The sequence below is a fragment of the Plectropomus leopardus genome, chromosome 3 (genome assembly GCF_026936395.1).
Source record: "Plectropomus leopardus strain MGB_pleo_1.0 chromosome 3, ASM2693639v1, whole genome shotgun sequence".
NCBI lineage: Eukaryota > Metazoa > Chordata > Actinopteri > Perciformes > Serranidae > Plectropomus > Plectropomus leopardus.
This window is the reverse complement of record NC_142178.1, coordinates 14,119,424-14,144,898: the sequence shown is the minus strand read 5'-3', so window position 1 is coordinate 14,144,898 and position 25,475 is coordinate 14,119,424. Positions and strand designations below refer to the sequence as shown.

The 25,475-nt window shown below is 39.3% G+C and overlaps 2 protein-coding genes across 4 annotated transcripts; both read right to left on the bottom strand.

The window, feature by feature from the left end:
- Window positions 1-2,022: 2,022 nt before the first annotated feature.
- On the bottom strand, window positions 2,023-8,598 carry nansa (N-acetylneuraminic acid synthase a). The gene is made up of 6 exons (XM_042485834.2): window positions 8,349-8,598; window positions 6,804-7,019; window positions 6,621-6,720; window positions 5,076-5,230; window positions 3,182-3,448; window positions 2,023-3,057 (listed from the first exon to the last, which is right to left on the bottom strand). The coding sequence occupies exons 1-6, from the start codon at window positions 8,478-8,480 to the stop codon at window positions 2,848-2,850; spliced, it is 1,080 nt and encodes a 359-aa protein (XP_042341768.2). The 5' UTR covers window positions 8,481-8,598; the 3' UTR covers window positions 2,023-2,847.
- Window positions 8,599-12,721: 4,123 nt separating this feature from the next.
- On the bottom strand, window positions 12,722-24,462 carry clta (clathrin, light chain A). Of its 3 annotated transcripts, XM_042484727.2 has the most exons (7): window positions 24,188-24,462; window positions 23,431-23,459; window positions 21,734-21,851; window positions 21,297-21,408; window positions 18,352-18,405; window positions 15,439-15,474; window positions 12,722-13,931 (listed from the first exon to the last, which is right to left on the bottom strand). In XM_042484727.2, the coding sequence occupies exons 1-7, from the start codon at window positions 24,363-24,365 to the stop codon at window positions 13,760-13,762; spliced, it is 699 nt and encodes a 232-aa protein (XP_042340661.1). In that variant the 5' UTR covers window positions 24,366-24,462; the 3' UTR covers window positions 12,722-13,759. The 3 variants fall into 3 exon arrangements, with proteins under 3 accessions (XP_042340661.1, XP_087931792.1, XP_042340660.1); XM_088075666.1 differs by lacking the exon at window positions 15,439-15,474; XM_042484726.2 differs by lacking the exons at window positions 15,439-15,474; window positions 18,352-18,405 and having other exon boundaries at window positions 24,188-24,458.
- Window positions 24,463-25,475: the final 1,013 nt, after the last annotated feature.

Here is a 25,475-nt window from a genome sequence, read left to right as displayed (position 1 = left end):
TTTGAGATAAATTAGAGTTGGAAATTGGCCTAAAACTAGACAAAACCAAAGGATCCAAATGTTTCTTTTTCAAAAGAGGCTGCACCATGGCATGTTTGAAGGAGGATGGAACACGACCAGAGCTGAAACACTGATTTATAAGAAACAAAATAAAAGATTCAACTGAGCTAAAAACCTCTTTAAACAAACGGGATTGAATGCTGCCGGATGGGCAGTTAGCAGGACGTAGGTGTTCCACTATTTCAACCAGTGTAGAAAGAGAAACAGGCTCAATCTGATGAAAAGCAGCTGAGCTTGTTGTGGGAACTGAAGGGTCCTGAGCAGACTGAAGGAGCGGGGACCTAAGAGAAGAAATCTTAATCATAAAGAACTGCAGAAAAATCCTCACACAGAGAAGAAGAAGGCTCAATACAGATGGCATCACAAGGATTCACAAGAGAGTCAAATACATTAAGTGTAATAATTTAATGTAATACATTAAGACCTGCAGCCCCTGTTGCAGACAAGAGTTTCACACCCCGCTAAGGAGCATGGTGGCAAATTAACAACGACCAATTCAGTCTAAGAGCTTTACTCAGCAATCTGTTATGGTATGTGAAAGATTTGGAGATTTTCATGCCTTGGATGTTAATTCAATTAACAAATGTTAGTCACAGTTCTCTACAATACTGGCTGGACGGACTTACAGAACATCCCTGACTGGATTCAGTCAGACGGTTAAATCTGACTTCTGTAAACCTGGCATTTCAACAGAGACATAGCTCCATCTTGTGGTTTAAATCCAACATTACTTCTATTCGTGATGCAAAAATTTAGCAGAAATCTTCAGTTTTTCTTTTAATAACATATCAAATCCCATCACATATGAACACTTCCTGGCAGGGTGCTGAAAAATGCAGCATTATCATCGAGCGTTTTGTTATTCTAGTGTCTAAGAAGTATTTTGTCATCTTTAAAGACCTCTCTGTTCTCAGTCTTAACTAAACTGAGCTGTGGTAAATGAAATAAAAGCATCTTGCAGATCTTCTCCATGTTATAATATGATTTGGTTTGATCATATTTCACTCAGTTCTCTGCGTACAGTCTTAACCTGATCCATGTAACATTAACACCTGCAATAACAAACGTGTTCTTCATCCGCAGGTGTTTACGCCAAATCAGCTGGAGACTGGCTGGACTTTTTTCTGTTTTTTCATTCTTTTAATTGTGGGGCCTCTGGTGTAAAAGAATTTATAGTTTTGAAGGCTTTGAAAAGTACATAAATTAAAAAAATATAGCTGTAGGATGCAAAATCGATTTGGTTTATATCTATGGATTTAGGCTAGAACTGCAACAATTAGTTAATTGATCCCTTTGTTACTTGAGAAAAAGTAATTAGCAAATATTTTGAGAATCAAACAATTGATTTAGTTTTCTGAAGCAAAAAAAAAACAAAACACATTTGCTGGTTTCATGCTTCCTAAATGTGAGAATTGGATTCTTTTCATACATGAGAAACTGAACAGCGTTGGATTTTTGGACTGTTGTTGGTCGGGTGATTGTAATATGTCACACTGGCCTCTGGGAAATTACAAAGAGCATGTTTCACTATTTTGGCAATACGATTAATCAAGAAAATAATTGGCAGGTTAATTAATAATAAAATGAATCATTTGTTGCAGCCCATGATTTTAATTTTTTCTATAGCCTAACTATTTCAGTTTCATTGACCACAATGATGCTTCACAGGAGCCTCTTCTGCTGCATCCTTAAGAAATGATTTTTTTAAATTAAATTTTTTTTTAATTCTGTGTATAGATTTACACAGATCACCTAATTTATCAAACTTAAATACTTCCTTATCTAAAGCAATGGGCACACTAAAAATCTCTTAGTACTTTATTTCACAGAAACGTCTTTAAATAACAAACCTACCATGGCGACGAAAGTATTTGTACACCGCAAATGTGGCATACACAGAGTGAATTGATTTGAGCGTCAAAAGAAAAGTTACAAGCACAGAAAAAAACAACAAGAAAGGAATTCAGGCAACATTTTAATTGGATGCTTCATCTTTTCATAACATCACAGAGCTCAACAAAGTCCCGACAGATTTCGACTTGTTACATGTATATTAACATCCTTCATCTTACACTCAAGATTAGAGGACGTTGTATTCATGACCAAAACAAGATAAACAGTAAACAGTGGACATTATGCTGTGTACCTAATCTGATGCTGACAACAAATGAATATTTCTTCTTTTAGTTTAGGAAAGCATCCTGCTCCAGTAGTCCTTTTTTTCATCTCGTAAAGAAGCTGTACAAATACAAACTTTGCCTGATACCACAAACTTACATGAATGCGCATGTACATTGAGAATACAATGACTGTTTGGCAAATGGGCTCTTTGATCTCACTGTTGTGTGATGAGACGGCTAGTAGCAGCTTCATGTGTTCAATATTAATTCAAGACTATAGTGCAAAGTATATGTAGTCAACAGTAACAAGAGGCTTTTGTGCCACCTCAGACAGCAATGCACTGAAACTACTACTGAGCGTGAGATGATAGAGGGTTTATCAAAGAGCCTGTTTGCCAAGAAGTTAGTGTATTGTATTAAGGCGGCTTTTAGAAAATTAAAATGCTTTGGCAAAGAGTTATCTGTTTAAACACCAGCCGTGATATACTCAAATTATACAGATCATTACTGATCGTCCTTGACTTCAATGTCAGAAATCCCAGCAGCACCAAACAAAGTTACCATCACACTCCTGTGTGTCACATTAAGCTCCCTCTGAATCCACTGATCGATTATATTTCCTCTCAAATTAAGTGCCTTTTTCGCCCATTTCAAAACTCCGCCAACCTCAGCACTTCCTCTTCTTGCTGTACCTATCCACCGCCTCTGGCAAGATGCTCTCGTCCTCCTCCACGTCCTTCATCACGGTCTTACCGACAAGCTCGAAGATGTCCTCCGGTGGGACGCCCTGGGGTTCGGCCACCTTCACCGTCATCATGTCCAGAGTCAGGACGGTTCCTTTGGAAATTCGCACCTTGGCCACCAAGGATTTACCCAGCTGGAAAGAAAAGGAAAAAGAGTGAGGAAAAATATCGGCTTAAATTCCTTAAAAAGTTCCTGACCTTTCATCATAAACAGACTGGCATGTTTGTGTATTTTTTTGCAGAGAGAGAATATCTCACCTTATCATGGCACGCCTTCTCACAAGGTAACATCCGTTTGACGCCGCCCCCCAGTGCCCGCTCCACAAGTCGGATGGAGCGAACCAGTTCTGCTAGCTCAGAGGGCAACAGCGAGGCTGCGTGGTCGCTTCCTTTCCACGTCTTGTCCAAGGTTACGTGGCGCTCAACAACTTTTGCCCCCAGAGCGACGGCCCCGACTGAAATAGCGATCCCAGATTCATGGCCAGAATACCCAATGGGAATATCTGTGAATTCCTTCTGGTATTCCTGTAGTTGACAGGTGGGCGAGTGTTACTCCTAAATCTCTCGCAGAGAAGATACCACTGTCAGATCTGAAGCTTGAGCCAGCCTAGCATAAAGTTTGGAAATGGACCGGCTCCATCTGACAGTGACAAAATTCATGTGGCAGCAACTCCCGAAATGTCGTATGTTAGTTTTAGTTTTTAACTTTAAGAGAGACACTGAGGACATACATAAATTGTTTTTTCCCAAGGTTGTGAAAAAAAATCACAAAATCTTAAAATAAAAGGACATGCTTTTACCTGATACACATACATTGATTTGAAATGCACTTAAAATCAAAAAACTAAATTCTATTTATTTTTATTATAGGGGTTGCTAAAACTAAAATAAAGTTAACTAGATATACCGCCACTTGGTTGTATGCCTCTTTAAACAAGTATGTTGAACTTACAGTTTAAATCTATGTCTGTGAAAAACACCGAGGGTCTATACAAGCAGCACAGTTTCAAGGTTGATCTTTGACCTTCGACCACCAGATTCTTATCTGTTCATTCTTGAGTCCAACTCGAAACGCCCTCTAGACCATCTTCAGATATTGTGTTCACGAAAATGAGATGGATGCAAGGTCACAGTGACCTTTAACTGTGAAAACTAAATTCTACTCAGCACATTGTTGAGTCCAAGTCAACGTTTGTGTCAAATTTGAAGAAATTCCATCAAGGTATTATTGAGATATCATGCTCAAAAGAATGAGACTGATGAGGTCATGGTGACCTTGACCTTTGACAACAATATTCTCATCAGCTCATCATTGAGTCCAAGTACAATATTTGTGCAAAATTTGAAGAAATTCCTTCAAGGGGTTGCTGAGATATTGCATTTACAAGAATGTGCCATAAGGACGAATGGACAACCCGAAAACACAATGCCTCCGGCCTCAACTATCGCTGACGCAAAGGCATAATAATGAAACTGCAAGCAGCCGGTTTGCTAAGCTTAGCATTACAGACAAAAAACAGGGAAACTGTTATCCTGGTTTTGTCCAAAAGTAACAAAATCTACCTGCTGGTGCCTCTAAAGCTCACTGTTGACTCTCTGTTGAGTGGCTGTGAGGCATCCAAATTGCAGAGAAAGTAGCAAGTAAGCATATTTCCCAAAAAGTCTTATTATTCCTTTAACAGATTTAAGGTTGGATAGATTCTAATTCATTAAATATAAGCATGATGTAGTTAAATTATGGATTTTAAAGTAAAGGTCTAAGAAGAAAAACAAGTTCAGTCTTAAGACACCTCCCTCCTGTTTTATTCTGAAATATACCTATATAAAAGGAACCTAGAAAGGAAACCAATTTATCAAGTAACTTAGAAAATAAACACTGAAAGAACCTCATAAAAATGTGTAAACTCACAGGGCTATAAAACAGAAAGTTTAAGCCCATCGCTGTAAGTGCAACTTGGGGAAATACACTGTATGTCATACACTAACACTAAATGCAGAAAATAAGTGTAATATTTTAAAGGCTCCTGAAACTAATTATAATGCTGCTAAAAATGTTTTTTTTTTTAAAGATAGATTGAGAAATCTTTGAGAAGTATTTTGTTTTGTGTCAATCTTTTGATAAAGGAATAATACATTCATCTGCTCTTCCTACCGTAATCACTCGGAGGTTGACGTCTTCAGCTTCCAGAGGGTAAGCGCTGGTGCACTGCAGGATGGCAAAGTTCTGGTTGTGCGCCTTCACTATTTTGTAGACCTGACGCATCGTCTCCATGCTCTGCATCCCGCTGGACACCACCATGGGACGTCCTGACACAGACAAGAGGGCAACAGCCTGATAAAGAGTTTGTCTAACATGAGCAGAGGCAGTGGTGTAAGGTAGTTATAATGGGCAGACAGACACACAACACATTTAAAACACATGGTACAAGCACACACAAAGTGTGTGTTAAAACAAGTGACAAAAGCAGGCGCACTGTCAATTTTAATTTGTTTGGGGTTGTTGTTGCAGAGGGAATGAAGGATTTCTTGTAACACCAACATAAATATTGCCAAGAAATCATCATCGCATAGATGTTAATGACAAAAATACAAAAAAAAAAGGAATTATTTATTTAAATGCATTGTTTTTTATTGTTTATTTCTACTTTATGCAGAACAACCATATATTTTTTGCACGTTATGTTGCGGATTGCTACTGACTATTTTATACAAAAAAGGAAAAAAAAAGAAAAAAGAAAAACACTGAGGGAGATAAGTTTGCCTTTTCTTTGGTATATGTAGCAAATGGCAACATTGCAAATTCACTCTCTAAACTCATTTTAATGCTCAGAGTTCTAACTTGAGACATATCCGTTGATATTACAGATGACAGCAATAAAAGCACTCCCCTTTCTACACTGTGCGCCGTGTGTGTGTGACAGTAAAAACAGTCCACACCTAAAAGAACAACACTCCATCTTGCTCTTATTTGAGTTTTGTACCGTGTGCGTGAGTTGTCCACCGTGCATGTATGACTGTGTGCAGTTTTTATAAGTTAGAAAATGCAGAGGTGTGGACTCGTGTCACATGACTTTTAGACTGGAGTTAAAATTTTGATTACTTTAGATTTGACTTGACAACCTGAACTTTAACACCAATGACTTGGACTTGAGCCTTTTAAATTGAAAACACTTATAACCTTCCCCTAAACCCACAGATTAAAAGGTTTGTCATTTATAAAGTGCCACAAATCAGTTCATTTCCTGAACGAACTAACATCAACGCTGTTCATAACCTGCAAGTCGACACTCAAATTTCTGCAGTGATTTTGACTGAACCAATCCGACCGTGTTCAATAAAGTTTAGAGGGGAACCATAAGGAATAAAACATTACGCTATTGGAACCCATATGATCATTTTGTTCAGCCACAAACTGCAATATGCAAAACGCACGGCTTCCCAAATTAGAGATGGAGACGCAACAACTTCCTTACTATACTTTTGTTCAAATGGCATTACATTTGTTGACTTGTTTAGGACTCAAAACTCAAAGTTTAGGACCTGGGACTTCAGACTTAGTTGTTACTTGCAAAGCAATTTGGTCCCACCTCTGATCAAATGCACTGTTTAGCACTTGCTTTTTCAAAATAAACTACACGTGATGATTTCACCCTCCTAAAGGATGTCGGTTTGTTATGACATCTCATACATTTCCCACCTTTCTTGGCAGTCTTCTCCAGATAGGGGAAGTTGTTGGTGTCCCCAGAGCCCACTTTGAAGAAAGGCACATTGAGCTCATGGAGGAACTCCACAGCCATCTGACAGAACGACAGAAAAAGACGCAGTTAAACTTAAGCCCGATTAAAATGTCACAACCCTTCATCAGAAGCCTCGTTCTTACCTCATCCATCCCCGAAGCAGTGAAGTAGATCTCAACCTCCTCAGCATATTTCTGAAGCTCCCTGTACTGCTCATGGCTGAACTCCAGATGACGCTTGTGTTCACCGTAAGTTGCTCCCCAGGAGTGAGGAGATTTGTACGGGCGATCCAAGGCTTGCTTGTTGAATTTGTACTCTAATTCACTCTTCTGGAATTTGGCACAGTCGGCACCACAGTCCTGTGGAGGTGGAAGTAAATTAGCAACAAAAAAAGGACGCTTGGAAAACATATTTAGCAGTAATGATTTATTTTAGGAGTTCTAGATTCACCTGATGCTTGAGATAGGAACACAAATGTTGCTGAAAATTCACAGGGAGCTTCCTATAGAGGCATTTGTAATTCGGTACTATTTAGAGGGAGTCAATGTTCAATTAATTTGCCCCTAACTTATAAACTCAACAAACCTGGTACCAAAAAATACATGGTTCTTTACGGAAATATCCATTAAGGTATTACATACCTGTAAAATAAAGCTCTGTTAAAAGGACAGTATATGCGGCAGCCAAAGCTTTTTTCCTGAAAAGGTGAGTAATTGTATATGTTTATAGTGTGCATTAGTTTTAAATTTCACTCCCTGAACTGAATAAACTAATAACCAACATGTACAGCAGTTTCAGTAAAGATACAGTAAACTATTATGAAGGAGAAACTAATGAACATGTTTCTGTGGACTGTTTTTATGTCACCTTTTTGTGGTTTGATTTACTAAGGGACTTATCAAAACATTTCAAAAAACATCTCCCACTGAAAATAAATGTGGGAGATATTTTGCACATTTAAAAAAAAAATCCCCAATCTCTTCTGATGAAATTAGTACGTAATTAAATTTCTTATCATTTTGGCAAAATATTACGTACAATAAATGATCTGGCCCAAATCTATTTTAAATGGACAAAAGCAATTACATTATTTAGACATTTGAATTCAATTCCATTTTCATAGCGGACCCCAAAAGGTTTCAATTTTTTAATTGCTTTGATATTTTCCTTTACATTTAATTTAATGTGCAAATGAAATATTTAAATTATGCAATATTGTTTTAAAAAACGTTGAAAATATTTCATGTAGTGTGTCAAAAATGCTGGAAAAAGTGTTTAAATAGTTATGTTATAACATCGAGAAAAAAAAAGTTTAAAATGACAGAAAAAAAATGCAGTAACCTTGTATGGCCAGTATGTGTCAGCCTTGGACAGACAGAGCGAACTCATAAATCCATGGATGTATTATAAGGAAGAAAAAAAATATAAATCAGGTAATCTAACTTTCTACATGATGGCGTCACACTTTTCTTTAAATTCTCTCCGCAGCACTCACACACAGATGGCTCATACATCAGCACATTATCATCTAAAACTATTAATTCTAACATTAAGGTCGAATTGAGTTAATGTCTGTTCAAAATGACGATTCAGACGAGGACGATGACCAGGATATCAAATTAGATCAGAGCAACAGAAGACAAACATATTCACAGTCAAAATAAGGCGACGCATGTCCATTTACTTACCTTTGCCATTTTGATCATTTTCTTGGCAATCTCAATGTCTCCCTGGTGGTTTTGCCCAATTTCAGCGATGATAAAGCACGGGTTGTTTCCGCCGATCATTCTGCCGGGACACAGCTCAAACTGCAAAGACATTTTGTCCACACAAAACTGAATCAAAAACAAGTAGTAAAAGTGGTAATGTCGCTGAGGTGTGGACGAGGGGGAAGCGGCGGCTGTGTCTGGAAAAACCGACCGGAGCGGTTCATGTGCTGCACAGCCCGGATGTGGGAGGGACATCCGTGTTTACGTCAAAGCCGGATTTCCTTTAAAAATAAAAGCATGAATTTAATTTATGCATTTGTTTGAAATGCAGACGGAGTGGCTGAAGAAAAAAAAGCTGTTAGCAGATTAATTGTCTTCTTAAATGCCACATGTATCATATAAACATCAAATTATATAATAAAACTAACCAAAAACAATAATTAGGATTGTATGGCAACTCTTATAATAATAAAGGTGTGGGGCAACAATATTTTGGGTAAACATATTCTTAACTCTCTCATTTACTTACCCCAAATCAAATCTGAAAAGACAGACAAGATGCCTCAAATGAGTCAGTATTCTAAGCATTTCAGGACCAGTCATGAACATTTGAGTTGGAGTTTCTAAATATAAAATAGACAAAACACTCATTAAGTGGTTCTGTGGTAACTAAATGGAGAAAACCCCCAAATGAGTTAATTATCCAGCTCTATTACACCCATGTTTTTCACTGCTATTTCTTAATTCTCAAATGAGAAAATAAGACCACAATACAGAGTTTTTACGCCATTTTTATTCCCCAAATTAACATTTCAGGAACACAGATGGGTGAGTATAAAATGGCTACATGTGGCACCTTTGAAATGAGAGAGAAATTGTTGGTGAAATACCAACACCAAAACATCCCCCATAAATACAGTATATGTACAGTATATTAATACAACGCAGCTTCATTCACATATGAAACCAGAAGTCACATTTTATTGGTATTATCTGATGTAAAATTTGGCAGGGAAAGATCTTTTCAAATAATGTTTATATCACTTACGTATGAGAAGTACTCCCATTGAATGAGGAAATATTACAAGCCAGCCAGGGTACATAACTCAGCTTGGACAGGGTTGGTGGTCCAAATATATCCCCTTGACAGGCTTGTGGAGTATAGAAGAATGCACTTTGGGTTTTACATCCCATATTTGATTGTTGACACATTTCTGGATTGAGGTGCATAACACCAAACCCTGCAATTACAGGCTGTTTTTAATCACATTTCACACCAACACCCCTCTTTGCTTCAGCTATCTTGTCATTCTTTCACTCAAAACTTCTGTCCCTCTACTTTATTCACTCTCATTCTCCTCAGTGTGCTTCTTTTTGGTTACACACTCCAAAACTGTCTGTCTCTCTTCAAACATTTGTGGAGGATCCTTTATTCTACCATGTCCGCCAAGATGCAGTCAGCATCCTCCACTCCCACTGTGACCTTCTTGCCCACCAGCCTCTGCATTTTCTCTGGAGGGATACGCTTAAATTTCTTGATCTTCACTGCAAATATGTGCAGGCTCAAGACCATGCCTTTGGGGGTGGCCACCTTAGCTACCGACAACTTGCCCAACAGGAGCAAAACAAAGAAAAGACTGATAGGTTAAAGAAAGAAAATGACTGACAGGTTAACAAAAGGTAAAGAAAATAATATCAAACAAAAAGAATTCCAGTGGAACAAGTTCATACAGGAACGTACCACTGTACCACAGGAATGATACTGTTGTCAAATGGACTGTGGAAAGGTTTGGTGTAATAATAGAAAATGGATATTACAGTTGGACTTCTTGGACATTATGTCACAAAAAAAAAACCCCATTAAGATTTAAAAGACAGACTTCATGGTAGATAGCAGTTGGGTGAATATATTGTAACTTAGACTTAGACTTAGACGACTTTATTGATCCCCGGAGGGAAATTTAGTTGTCACAGCAGCTTGGCACCTAAGACATACAGAGACATACATAGAAAAATAAGAAGAATAATAGAAGATAGAAATAAACATAAATATATAAAAATAGAATAAATAGAATGCTGAGGTAGTGCAAATGCAGTGGTAAGGTGCAATCTGATGATGGTAAGGATACACATGAGCATGGTAATGATGACAGCAGAATAAGGGGAATATGTAGAGGTGTACATATAATACTAATAATGGTAATAACATCAGTTTGAAGACATCGCACACATAATAGTAGTGATAGTATTAATAATAGTAGTAATAATAGTAATAACAGTAGTAATAATATCCATAATATTAATATTAATAATAGTATCAGCATCATGACATGACATAACTGTGGTAATGTAAGCTCAGAGGCTTGCCTGAGATAGCATGCCGAAAATAATACTGTGACATTCGTGGCCTGTGATCAACTTTCAGTCCAAAACACACTCACACACAAAGAAGCAAGCTCACTTGCTTAGCTATGTTGGCAGCTGATATTGATTGACTTTAGAAAACAGCACACACGCATCACAAATACTCCTCATTTATCGTTTTCTAGGGTGTGTCGAAGGAATCAAGGACGGAGTCACGCTGTTTGCAAAAGGGTGCCATTTCCAATCTAACCAGTTTTCTTGGATACTCCCCCAAACCGATGTAGAATAAGATGAAAATACATAATGTGAAGGTTAATTAAATGTGCCATACTGTCAAAGCATTGGCATTGTTTTTGTGCATTTTGTGTTGACCGGTGCTTGTTTCCTGACAACGGAGCTTTCAAGGCTTTGTTCAGGTGTTATGTAATACTGCAACATCAGTAATAGTACTGTAATATCAATATAATACCAATGGTGAGACATTGTTGAGCGTGTTTAGGGTGTGTGATCTGTTTCAGGTTAGAGATGGTCCTTGACTACTTGCGTAAACAAAACAGAATTGCCAAATGTATGATGCCACATGATGTAATTGTGCATTTTGTCTGAACTGACATGCTGAATTATATGTTACGTCCTATGTTAAACATGTCTTCATCTCTGGCCCAATCCTACCTCAAGAGTTGTGTCATAGGCCCCCAGATGTGGTCGAGGTTGATCTGTCTAGTACAAAATAAATGTTTTATTAAGATTTTAGTCTCTTCTGAAACTACTCATGTTTTATAAAGGATGCTCTACATCCCAACATTATAAGTTCTAGGATTTAAACACAAAATACACCAATCTGACTGAGCATTCATGGGAGGGGCCGATACTCCACAGCTACCCCAGATTCATACCGGGGCCTCCTTGAATTGGACTTAGCTCTGATCTGTTGACCTGTGGACACAGGACCTCCAGGGGTATCACGTGGTGTCTGTCACCAGGGCACTAGAGGATCCTTTGAGTCCTGTGGGTTATGATGAGTTAAGGGTACCAGCATGGGAATTTAGAGGCCAAGTGGACGCATTGACGCTCTTTGTCATGTTCCTCAGGCCATTTAGAGCAGTTTCTGCAGTGTGGCGTGGTGCAATGTCTGCTGGGTTGCAACTGCCATCGGGAAGTGCTGTTGCCATGAGAGGGTGTACTTGTTTGCAGTAGTGTTTGGATGGATGGAGGGCATCAAGTGGCATCCTTTTACTCAACTACACCAGCCTGGGTGAACCTGGATCAACTACACCAACTTGTATTCCCTGCTGGAGCAGGTAAATGCCTACAGTTGATAATAAAAAGTCTACACACCCCTGTTTAAATGCAAAGACCACGAAAAATCGCTTCAGAACTTTTTCCACCTTTAGCATTACCTATAGCCTGTAAAGTAAGTGAATATCAGCATCTTTGCATTTTTCAGTCCTACCTACTTTTAAACTTTCAAATCAAGTCAATGTCAGTATTAGAGACGAATTGTTTTGTTTTGACCAACCACCTGTGATAGAAATTTTCAAGTCTGTTTCACCTCTAACGTAGGCACGGTCAAATATGAAAAAATTTGCATGAAAGCACTCTCCAAATATCGAGCCAGCGCTATCAAAAGGGAGCGGACGGGGAAAAACCCAGCATTTTGCAGGAAAACAAAACAGCTTGCAAACCCCCACATCGACTTTCCTTTGACAACCCATGACGTATATTCAGGTAAGGAGTAATTTTTAGCAAACTTTTTTTTTTTTCTTTTTTAGCAGTTTTCTTAAAAAAAATGGGGGGGGGGTAAGTATCCCAGGAGACACCTCATGGAGAAAAAAAAAATTAGGCTACAGATGGACTGAGCTGTGCTGTTTAGTATTCTATTAGCTCTCTCCAGGATCGGTGGGCACTGTGATGCCTCCAGCTGCAGCCACGTTCCTAAACCGCAAACTAACATTTAATATCCAGCTGAAGAATGACAGGATGACAGCTTTCATTCACTTTTTACTGATATTGAAATCAAATGGACAATGAACACGCATGGTCAAGCAACAGCTGGCTAATATCTAATTCTCTTTAAAACCACAACTGTTTAATTTCAGTGACATAAACGTTCTATATACTGTATATATATTGCCTTTTGTATATGTACATAGGTACACGCATAGAGTACATACACACACACACTGTTGAGGTTTTAACACACACACAAACAGGTCATATTCATTGTAATGACTGGACTTTGTTCAGTTCCTGACTGCAGAGGGGAGAGGCTTTTCAAAAGGAAATGCATAGATTGGAAAAAGTTAACACAATATGCCACAAGCAGGCTCTACACACACAGTTCAAAGTACACACACTGAATTTGGAGTTCTGTCTTAGAGTTTGGTCCTTAAAAAAAAACAACAATAAAGAAAAATTCTGAAGATACTTCTTTTTTTCATGAATGGGAAAACAAACAAATCCATATAACATCAATCAACCCTCGCGGGTCGGAGAAGGATTCATGAGATTGACAGGTTAGGAGTTAGAGTACAGCATCATGGGAATGATATTGTTTGGGGTCCATGTGAAGCAGAATGTAGTGTAGCTGTAGGCCCAAACAAACATCAACCCTTCCCTTTTAGTGTCCCAGCTCACCACCCTTACACAAGTGTTGCACAGGACCACAAACCACGAGACCTGATCTCGATCTAAAAGGTCTTGATCTCCACATGTTAGACAACAAGGAAGACACGTTAAGAGGTCTTGACTGGTCTGTGAAAGAGGTGAACACAGGTGAGGAGGGAGAAAATGAGCCAGTGCTTCAAGGTTAATCTCTACAGCCCTGCCAGGTGAAGACAGATGAAGGTAGGGCCACTGGCTAAATCCTTCCACTGGGGTAGGGGGGGGGACAGGGCTGCGCATGGCAAACACATGCACAGAGGGGGTGTACGCCCCCTTGTCTTCAGAATACAGTGGTTGTTGAATTGGTTGGTGTGTGGTGACAGAGGATGATATGGAATGATGCCCTGAGCAGCCTTGGCTGCCTAGCGGACTAGCGGAGACTGCTTCAGGGAGATGAGGACTGAGCGCATGCGGGACACGTCTTTGGCCTGCTTGCTGGACTTGGGGTTGAAGTCGCAGAGCCGAGCCACCCGCTCCCACTCCGTGCCGGGGTTGTTCTCGTCCAGATCTGAGATCATGGCCTCCTCGGCCGCCCTACACGCAACAGGAAGAGGAGAAGGGAAGGACATGGGACAGAAAACAATCAGTGGAGGAAGACATAAGATACAGCAAGTACACCTACAGCTCTGAGGAAGTCCTCTGCTGATCACCAACACACACAAGCCAATGGAAAACGCAAATGTACCCTTCGTATAATTAAAGTTAAAATTCCAGTCTGACATTAGTATAAAAAAAAACCCAACTTCTTCAGCTAAATCTTTTGAACGTAAATCTCTACAACCAAAATAACGACAACCAAGTTTGCCTTCCATGGCTCGGTGGAACTTTGACGCTTCAGCAGAGTCTACCTCAGTGCAGGACAGTGCAATCACCACACAGAAATCCACATCCATCTGTCTTTAGGCCCACAAAGAGAAACAAGCTACGACCGTTTCATTACTTGTGGCATGCCCCCAACTCTGCTTACACATTACAGTACAGTCACCTGGGTTTTTGACTCTCCACAACAGTGAAGGGAGGTACATATAAAACAGTGATGAGAAATCCAAAGAAAACAAACCAAAGCTAAACAAAGTAACCGTAAGGTCTGATAAGCATCTTTGGTTGGTTAAAAATTCAGTTCTGTACAGAACTGGGGGCGGGGAGTTTGCCCACACCCTTACACATCAACTTGCCCCGTGGTTGCATATTTACAACTTTCCTCAGCAAGACGCAAGTATAGGGATGATCATCTATATACTTGTCCTTGATTAGAGGGAATACTAATGGCAAGCTCTTTTTTCTCTTCTTTTTTTTTTAACCAAGCCCAAAAGAACTGGAAGCACTGCTGGGCTTTAGCCATGCATTGTGCTGCGGCTGAAAAGCAGGCTATCTGGAGGTGTGGCAAAGAATGTGTATACTCTGATCTTATGTGTTGTAATTGTGGGGCAGACCAATTACTGTCTTCTTGGTGAAGGTTTGGCGTTTTTAAACCATCTATCAAACAGAAAAATGGAGATTTACACTACAGGTGTTATCAGCATTTGAAATTAATAACAAAAGTTAAAAGAAAATACAAAACTTAAATCTGAAAATGGATCAGTGCCACTATCACAAGACATTTTGAGATGCAAGCCACAGATTATGGCTAAACAAATGTAAGCCCTCATAACACCCCACCCACAAATAAAGTAATAATTCCACTGCCATTTTCTACTTACAAGGATTTTTTTTTCTATTATATTCCCCACCCAACCTGCAAGCACAGACTCAGCTTCTAACTACGACACATTACACAAAGCAAAATGGGGATGAGAAGCCAATGAACATTCACTGTCACAACCAACTACAAATACACAAAAGGAACTAGAAGGACCACGACATCACAGAGGGGACATTATAACAAACCGCTATCTAGGCAGTGGATATAACTGTCGGGACATTAAACTGGGTATCTGTGCATCGCATTATAATTATCTAACATACACACAGAACTGTAATCTATCCCCGGTCAGAAATGTAAAGTATTTGGAGGTTCTGGGGTTTCATATTTTTACTTAACTGGTCTAGGCGGTAGCAAGGATGGTTAATGTGTGTGCTTTAAGGTGCATAGGAAAAGAAAACAGGGAGAAACAGTTTCACAAGTCAGAATTTAGAAGAGAGAGAGAAAGGGGACGAAATGAAAGACAACAAAAATGAGCTAAATGCAGATGTTGAGAGCCAGCATGCAAAAGCAACATTTCTTTTTAAAATTTCATTCTTTTTTTTTTTCTTCAAAAGTGTTCAAAGTGATGAGTGTGCAGCCTTTGGTTTGGTGAGCAGAAAGTAAGATTACTCTGTGAAAACTGCTTTGTGCCATATTTCTGTCAGCTGTACACGAGTACACTGTGGCCTGGGGTCTCATTTATAAAACTCTGTGGTTTATTTTCTAATGGGTTGGATCAAACGTGGGCACAACATCTCATCACAAGACATTAACTAGATTCATTTCACTACATTTGCAGCTCCCACTCTCTCCACATCTTAATAGGCATCTTCAGAGATTGTACAGAGATGCATTTTCATGACACATTTTTTGAAAACTTAACTTTTGTGTGGGAGGTGTATTATTCATATCATTCGAGCTCATTTGTTCTTACGAAATACTTATAAATGAGGCCCCTGGTGTCCTACTGAGTCTCACACCAACAAGATGGAGGAGATGTAATCCACTGCTGAGACTCAGTCCCACAGATCACAACACGCTGCATGAACTGCATTGAGGTGTGCACATTTAAACAAAACCTAGACAATAGCTCTTTCCCTGATCATGAGACAAAATCTTTGTACCCTGGTGCAAGAATAGTTCAATACTGAGTGACAAATACAATGGAACTGTAATGCCAGTTTTTCAAAATTACAGCTCAACTACTAACTTGATGAAAGAACCAAAAATACAGATTTTTGTGCAATAAATCTTACCAAACATAATAGCTAAACTTTACATTAAAACATCTTTTTTAAGTAATAACTGATGACAAGTTTAAAGGTGCAGTTCACCCCAGAATCAAAAATTCATACCTTCCCTCTTACCTGTAGAGCGATCTATCAATCTAGATTGTTTTGGTGTGAGTTGCTGGAGTTAGTGTGCTTTGCTTGTGTTTGCATAGAGGACAGTGAACCCAACACCTCGACGCCGACACTGTAGGGGTCGCGATCCTGGTCTCTCCCTAACCTGGTGGTAAAGCTCCGAGGTGCAAGGCGGCTCTCTTCTGAGGCTGAAACAGTTTGTGGTCGGCTGCGGGCGCATGGTGTCTCTGCGTACGGTGTCTGCCCAGCTCCGTAGTTATTGAGTTTTCAAATGTAATGTTTTTTTTTTACACTTTGAGCACCACAAGCAGAGTGCCATGTATTTCTATTAGATTCAAGAAAAGGCAGACATCTTTACAGCCTATATCTCCAACACTCTGCAGCTCACACCAAAACAATCTAGGTTGATAAATAATGCTACAGGTAAGAGGAAAAATGTTTTGTGATGAAAAAACATGCGCACACCGCAATGCAGGTTAGTGGGCTCTCCATAGTCATTTGACAGCAAAAGCAAAGGCTGCACTGCTCAGCCTACTGGATAGCTAGCTGGGCAAATTAGCATGTCATTGTGTCGGACAGCAGTAGCTACAGAGCAGCTAACATTCTAATAAAGCATGAACACAGTTCAGTTTGAAGCAGTTGTGTAATCATGATATGACCAATTGTGTTCTCAATTAAATTTTTGCTGTGCATTTTTTTAGCACCAATACGGAGTGTAGAGAAATAGTGAGCGCTGGTCTCAAAATCACAAGTCAGGACATCTGCAGAATAAAAAAAACATATTTTCTTAACTATTAATTTCTAACTGGGAATTAACTGAAGAACCAGCATGATGTAAATAAAACCATATTTCTGAAGACTATGACTGACCTTTCTGCAGCCTATAAAAAAAACAACACTATATATATATATATATATCCTCAAATGCAAAACAATGTACCAATTGGAGTTTCTGAATTCTACAGACAGCTCAAAGTCCAAATAAAAGTCTACAACTTGACCTTTACACATTTTCTTTAAACTACAGCGACTTCTAATTCTGCTTCACATGTAGCATAGCTTACTTCATGTATGTTCTGCATACACCCCTAGTGTTTATGTAAGTGCGTGGCTAAACTGGAAATATGGGAAGTTAGAGTGACTACTAAGGAAGTTTGACTTATAGAGATTCAGAGGAAGGAGCCATCACCAAGAACAATGTCAACTCACATTGTTCAGTGGACAGATTAAAAAGAGGAGAGTTTGGTTGATGCCAAGTTCACCCAAACAGTCCGACTCTAAACACACAACTGCTTCAAACATATCTACACGCATTCAACTCCTGAATATTTCTTAGATTAATTTAGGCAGGAAAAAACACGTTTATAAAGTAGGTGTTAAGTAGAAACAAAACATTTCCTAAAAGACTTTATACAATTAATGTAAGCAAGTGTTAAATGTTGGAAATTCATGTAATGTATCTGCAAGATGTTTTGTTGAAATGAAGGATACGTATGGGGGTTAATAATGGAGGAGGCACAGTTATGAAAGAATTCATTTGATTTCCATGGATTTGACTGAGAAGCGTGACAGTGTGTGTGCAGTGGCATGCAGTCGTTCTCTGTACTGATAAATCCTGACAGGCATCCACTCACTGATGACATGCACACATATGGTGTGAAACCATCACTAAAATTTACATTTAGGAGAGGAAAAAAAATGCTAGATGAGGTGTAAGAATTCAAAATACAAATAGTTAAAAACTAAAAAAACAAAAGATGGAACTAAAACATGGCAACACATGGGGAGTTAACCAATGCGCTGACTAATGAGATGGTGTCGATGGTTGGATGCCGGGAAGTGATGACAATGGAGAAAAGAAAAAGCAAAAGAATGAGAAGGGAGGATGTTAGTTGGAGCAACATACACATAACCAATGAGCTCAGAGAAGGGCTGCTTGTAGAAGTCTTCATCCAGCACCCTGGACAAACATCCGCCCAAACGACAGAGCAGCAAGAAGGCAGGAGAGAAGAGAGACAGCGATAAAAGGGAGAAGAGGATGGAAACACAAGCATTATAGGTTACCACATAACAAGAAGCTATCATAGGCATATCATCAGAGGCTCAAGGAAGCAGGACACTGTCGGGGGTGTTTCAAAGGCTCGGGGAGGCTGTCAGATGATGGTTTCCACCTCCGGAAATCTGTCTGTGTGATTCGCCACACACCATCAGCTCTTTACATTCAAAACCAATTCCAGAAATGAGACAGTAACTTCAAAACACTATCAACTTCTATTTGTTCCACCTCATGAACTTGTTAGTGAATTCATTAAATCCTGACAATACATTGTGAATATACGTAGCTAATGAATGTGAGCAATCAACAGAAGACTTGAGAAATGTACTCACTACAGCTTCTCTGATGTTAATCTTTAGTTCACATTGCTAAAAGGAGCAGTGTTTAGGATTTAGTTACAGATTTTTTGCTTTAAAACCAACAACTTCAGCTGTGTTTACACCTTGTGTGCACACTACTGCTGTGTTTCTGAACTCGCAAAAAAAAAAGGCAACTTTTAAAAAACGCTGCTGACCACGTTTTAGTCTGAAAACTCCAGGATTGTCGTTTTAGGCAGAATTGGAGACTTCTGACAACAACAAAACCATGTTCACCTCTTGACTGAGTCTCATCAGTCACGACCTGCCCTTCTTTCTGACCTAAATTCTGTATTTAGTAAAGCTACTACTGCCGACATGCGCAGGAGGCCAGCTGCTATTTGAGCAATTTTCAACAAGCCCCGTGTCCGGTGACCTTACCAGCCCTACATGTTAACACGTGTGATATATGTAAGCATAGACAGAGATTATTTCTTCAATGGTGCTAAAATGCACATGCAAATGGAGATTTTTTATGATTTAAACTCTGCTTTAAAATGACAAAAAAAGTACTGTGGATGTCGCCATGCTGGCATCTAGTAGAGAAGTTGCAGTTTGTTGCCAACTAAATAAGTTGCCACTTTAATTTTAAAAAACTAGAGCGTTTTGGTTTATCCATTCTGGGTTACTGTAGAAACATGGAAATCTCAGTGAAAGAGGACCCACTCCTTATGTAGATATGAAGGGCTCCTTCTAAGATAACAAAAAACATAACAATTTAAGTTTCAGGTTATACACTAATGAAAACAAAATTGTGACTATTATATTCCATTTCTGCCGATAGATTCCCATAAATCCTACACACTGGTCCTTCTGGCTTTTTTTTGACTGGTTAAAAATAAAAGATATAATAGGGAGCATAGGGATCTGTCTTTTCTGTTTGCATTTTGAGGTAAAAACTAAGTGATTAAGTGATTATTTTGGCAAAGAAAAAACAGATTAGTAACGAAAGTAATTGTTATCTGCAGCCATAACTCTAAAGACCGTTCATGTGAAAGGATTATCCATCAATTGCACTTTTCCACCAAACAGGGCTGCCAGATGAGCAGGGAGTCATGGTTGCAGGTAGTTTATAATTAATAGGGCAGCAGGGCTAAGTTTACAATGGAGGGGAAAGCTGAGACAGAAACTTTGCTGATTCAACTCTGCAAAACGACGAGTTACCTGGTGGTTGGTTGAGGGAACAAATAAGCCAGCCAGGGGGCATATTACAAATCCTTAAAATAGCAGCACATGTCTGACAACCATACAAGAAACACTGGTCTTTTGAAGCGTTACTATACACTTAAAACCAATTAACTAAATTCACATTTATAACATTCAAAATATCATCAAGAGATTATAGATTTGTAAAAAATCTTAAAATCACATTTCAATTTGACTTTTACTACATTAGAAAAATTCATATTTCAGATTTATTTGTCTGATGAGTTTTTTTTACACAGAGCAATTCTTAGATAATTGTCTGGAGCCACTGTGCTACACTGAAGTAAGGGAAGCCAAACCAACAATGAATCTTACAATCCCTCAATCTCTTACTCTCCGAAGTCATCCACCTCTGCCAATTTATGACCAGGTGAAGAAAATCTAAGATAATAACATAAACACAATACAGTTGTTGCTTTAAGCATCCATGACTGTACAGTACAGACCAAACGTTACCAACCAAGCTGTTAAATTTAAGGTGGAGTGTGACAATCTAATCCAATACACTTTTTTGTCAAATTCAGCAGATAGCTCCTCACAGTCCATGAGCTGTCCGCTCTGCGTGCGGACTGAAAAAAGTGTTCATACACAGCTCTGGCTCTGTAAATGGGGAAAAAAGGGACTATTGTGCAGAAGGGGGAAGGCCGTGGATGTATAAATTGAACGGCAGTGGGAGCAAGAGGAACAGTAAGGTGGAACATTGTCGAGTTAAAAGAGCAACAATCATTCTCCAGAACCGCAAACTCCATCTTTACCTTGAACCTAACCCTTAGCAGAGGTCTATGATATTGAAATTTACCTGCTGGTTAACAAAGATATATATATATAGAACATAACTGAAGCCATATGTCTATAAGGAGACACAGACCACCACACAGTGGTGTTTGTTGTGGATCTACAGAAGAGTGAGCGAGCACATTGTCTTCCTGGAGCCTCAAGGCTAAGGTGGACCCATTTCTTTTCTTGCTGGAGACTCTATAAACCAAGCCAAACCTTAGTATGCAGTTATATGCTCCCCTGTGGCTGAATCCAAGACTGCTGCTATTATTTAAGCACTGTTATCATTCTTTTTAAATAATTCAACTCTTTGCCGATCCTTCATATAATCATCTTGGCTGTTTGTTTTTTTGTCCAAAAACAAATCTAATTGTGTTCTTATTCATGGTAATATCAATCCTCCCTTATTTTCCTTGTTCCTTTTATCCTCTATCAACCCCTCTATCAAGCCAGTACCTGTTGTTGCTTTTTGTTTTCTCCAGCTGCTCGTTCTGCCTAGCATGCCACTCTTCCAGCTCCACCTTGGCTTTCTCCTTCCACTCTGACTCCTGCTTGCGAGAGTTTTCATCTGGGGAGGGAGATGAGTGAGGATTGGGGTGACAGATTAGTAAAGAGGAAGCACAACAGCACAGGACAATAATATGAGGAAAGAACTCACTGGAGGACCATTAGAAATTAAGGGAGGAACAATGTATCATTACTGTAATTGGTGAGTGCTGAACATGTTCTTTCTTCAACTGACATTTGACACACAGCCCCAAATACTGCGACAAAAACACCTGCCAGGTCTGAATTTCCAGCACTTGGAATAGATCTCATGATATCAACCTTTACTTCTCAGACAGAAGTGGACTCTTCTATTAACTTATGAAAATACTCAGCTCTGTGCGTACCTAGCAACTCCAGCCGTTCACTTTGCTCCTCCCTCCACTTGCGTAAGCTTTCAGGTTCGGCCTGCAGCCGGTCTGCATTGGAAATTGCTGCATAGGCGTCTGATGGACCATTGCTTTCCTGAGAAACAGCGGGCGTAATGATATGCAGATAACTGTGTTACTTCACAGAACATCATTTCATCAATGACAGTTACAGAGAAATAGTGAGGAAACAGTCTCTCATTCAGAATTATTCATCTTTACAACTATTATCTGAAAGCTGTAAGTTACATTTTCTATAGTAGCCCATTTCTTACCCTAATAACAATATCCCCAGACTATATCTGTTTTTAAAATGTTGTTATATGCTGTGAGGAGTTAGTAAAACTACATTTGGTCTACTTTGGGTTTTATCAGCTTAGCTACTCTCACTGCCAGAAAAAGTCCTGACGGTGCAAAAGGCAGCAATGTTGCAACGACAGCAGAGGAAGCGGAAGTTGGAGGGATTCTAACAGCCAGATATTAGAACCTCTGAGGTCAGCATTGAAATCACTCTGCTACAGAGCTAAAACAAAACAAGTGTGCACGTCACATGGCAGAAGCTTGTTCTTTCTGGCTTAATCTATTCATTTTAACCCAAAACCCAAACTTCGCTTCCGGCCCCCAACCTCAACCAAGAAATACCTTGGTGTGTACCCCCTAAGCCTACAGGTGAGGTCAGGGCTTTATGTAAAGGCAGTGACCAGGTAAAAGACCTTGAAAATATGCAAATATAGTGAGGTAAAATGCCAAATGAGAGTGAATCTGGGGTTGGCTTTTAATTTCACTTTCTCTGCACGGATGTTTAAAAACACTAACTGACAATCCTGGATAGTGATGGCTCATTTACAACCTACCCGATCACTTGACAGCTCTTGTTTCTTTACCCATCGCACTCCTTTTTTAGCAATGCCGCCACAAGATGACGAGTCAGCACAACGTACCAATTACTGACAAGGGACAAAACTGTCAAAATAAGCTATAATAAACCAAAGGATTCTTTAACGGCCGTTCACAAAGCCATCAAACCCTTAAAGCAGGCAGGGCTAACACTAGGGTTACAGTGATATAATGTTTTTAGGGTATACCTGGATATGAAAATTAAAGATGGACGGAGAGTCTCACCTTTATTTTAGTTAATTTAAAACAGAAGACTTTTCAACACATACTTACATTTTTTTAAAATGGTTTGAAGTCTTAATTATCAAGATTAAACTTTTGGTAAGGTTGATTCTGACTGATAATAATAATTCTGTAATACCGTGACACTGTTAAACCATGACATTTTCTGAGATGGTTACTCTACCTTGAAAATGTCATACTGTTGCAACCCTTGTTAATAACTACAGCACGAGACCTTTTCCACATGGCAATGTTAAGTTTTTTCTTCACTGCAACATTACGGAGACAAATGACACTTCAGCACCATGAATTGGTCATTTACTAACACAATAACATTGCAGTCCTCACAATAATCCCTTGAGGGGTTAACAGGGTCAAAAACACACATCTCTGTGAGACAACTCTCGTTGAAAGTCAAAAAGACTGAAGACGTTTGGTTTGCACGTTGTGACGTGCGTGCTGTGTGAGCATGGTTGTCAAAGTCTACTTAAAAATACAGAGAAACAATAATGACAACAGAAGATTTGCAATTTGACAGTTTAAGAGTGAAATATTACCCCATGGAGCTCCCCGTTGACAGCACCATCTGAAAAAATACAATAAAAAAAGCTGTTAGAAATCAAGCAACAAAAATAAAACAGCAGACATGAAAACACGTATAGGATGAAAACAATACTCTATTATATCAAAACCCTTTACTACTGCTGAATCCTCAAGATTGGCAAACACACACATTTCATAATATGATATGTCAGCACTTCTGCCCTGCTACAATTGCTAAACCACAACGAAGCTACAGCCTCAAGGAAATGAGGCAGGCATGTCCAAAGGTCGTTAAGATCCAATAATTTCCTCTTTTGGCTGCAAGGTTTGCTGGCACACACGACTGTAGCAACATGTCGGGCTGCCAGCAAGTAACGTTAGTCATAGGGAGCAATGAATGACAAGACCAAGAACGGCAGAGCTGATGTTATCAGACAGCTTTATTCATCTTAAAAGACGTTGGATCTTCCCATAACAAACATTGGTTATATGTAAATACTGCTACTTCCGTTTACGTATTCATGTTCATTTGTCACTTTTACAGAGTAGTGACAAGTGAACGGCAGTTAAACCAACTGGGCTAATTCGCTAGCTAGGCTAACGTTAGCAAGCTGACCATCGACTCCAGTGTCCATTTGTGACCAAATTAAGGTTTAGCTGAAGCTATACTTTGACAAAACACACAGCGCCCTAAGATTAAAACTAACTAGACAGAGCATGTCAACGTTAAACGAAGCAAAACACCGTCGCTTAACCACCACAGTCACCCACCGGTGGAGTCTGCGAGCGACGAGGGGACGTCTCCGCTGTCCAGGATGCTGAAGCCTTCGTCGTTTTCAATCCCCGCGATTTCGCTCTCCTGCTGGGCTAAAAAGGCGGCAGCTGGGTCCTCCTCCGAGCCGACACCGTTTCCAGCGGCGGGCGCGTTCAGCATGTCAAAATCATCCATGATATGAGTGGTTGTGGACAGATAAATATGACAAACGGTGAGCAGGTGTAGCGGTTGACCGTAATCGATTAGCTCAACGGGAAGAAGGACGACCAAAGAAAAAGAAAAAAAGAAAAAACTGGCGAAGCGGAAACAGACGATCAACCAATCACAAACCACCATGCGTGAGTGACAATGCAAAGAACCAATCACTTATCAGCTGCCTCAAAATTGAACCAATCACATCTGTAAACGCTCCTGCATACGGGTCCCATGACCTGCTACGTGCTGTCAGAGCGGTGAGAAAAATCCGCAGTGTGAGATTAGGCAACTGCTACATATTTAACATGATATCTTGGTCAGGGCAATATTGTTTCTGTATGCATTTTATATTTGATGTACTGTAATATGCATATCATAATATGCAAACCCATATTATGTTTCTTTCCTTAATTATACCTAATTATACATAGTATATGTCATTCACTATCTCAATTCAGTTCATTTGTCATAAAAAAAACATTTGAACACGATCCATAAATCCCATTTTATTATACTTTTTATCTTGAGTTTACTATGTACTAAAAATCTTTTCTTGGTCTTATTTTTCTATTTTGGTCTTATCAGATCATAGAGCATTGTTCTACATGTCCTACACATTGTCTTCCTTGAAAAGCACCTTGGCAACGTTTGTTGGGTCCAACCCAAGCACAGTGTCCTGGTGGTTAATTATTAACAGCTCTGAAAAGTCTCAAAAGGCTCAGGTGACGAGCAGGCACTCACCTGACTCATGGCATGCAACACATGTATTGGTTTTAAAACAGATTGTTAAAGGGACGCCGTGTTACAGGCTGTCACACCCAAATTATAAATAAAATAAAAAAAGAAACTATCGCCTTTTGCTCTGAATTTGATGCTGTATGTAAAAACAATAAAGGTGGGTCTCATCCAGGTGAGCATTTTTTTCCAAGTACAGAACTGTATCATCTCAGTTCTCTATATTTAAGGTCCTATTTAAATGATGATGCAGGACTGGATTGTGACCTGGCTCCCAATATGTTGCAATTTACACTCCAGATTACTAATTAATGGGAATTAAATGCTAAAAAGAACTTGTGAAAATGCTTTTCT

Excerpts from the sequence above, each read along its gene's own strand:
- nansa (XM_042485834.2), bottom strand. The coding sequence starts at position 8,480 with ATGTCTTTGCAGTTTGAGCTGTGTCCCGGCAGAATGATCGGCGGAAAC. Across the intron at positions 6,721-6,803 it reads CTGCTTCGGGGATGGATGAG|ATGGCTGTGGAGTTCCTCCA; the intron begins GTAAGAACGAGG and ends TCGTTCTGTCAG. Across the intron at positions 3,058-3,181 it reads AGAAGGCGTGCCATGATAAG|CTGGGTAAATCCTTGGTGGC; the intron begins GTGAGATATTCT and ends TTTTCTTTCCAG.
- clta (XM_042484727.2), bottom strand. The coding sequence starts at position 24,365 with ATGGATGATTTTGACATGCTGAACGCGCCCGCCGCTGGAAACGGTGTC. Across the intron at positions 21,852-23,430 it reads TCAACGGGGAGCTCCATGGG|GAAAGCAATGGTCCATCAGA; the intron begins GTAATATTTCAC and ends GCTGTTTCTCAG. Across the intron at positions 18,406-21,296 it reads AAAACAAAAAGCAACAACAG|GGTGCTGGATGAAGACTTCT; the intron begins GTACTGGCTTGA and ends ATGTTTGTCCAG.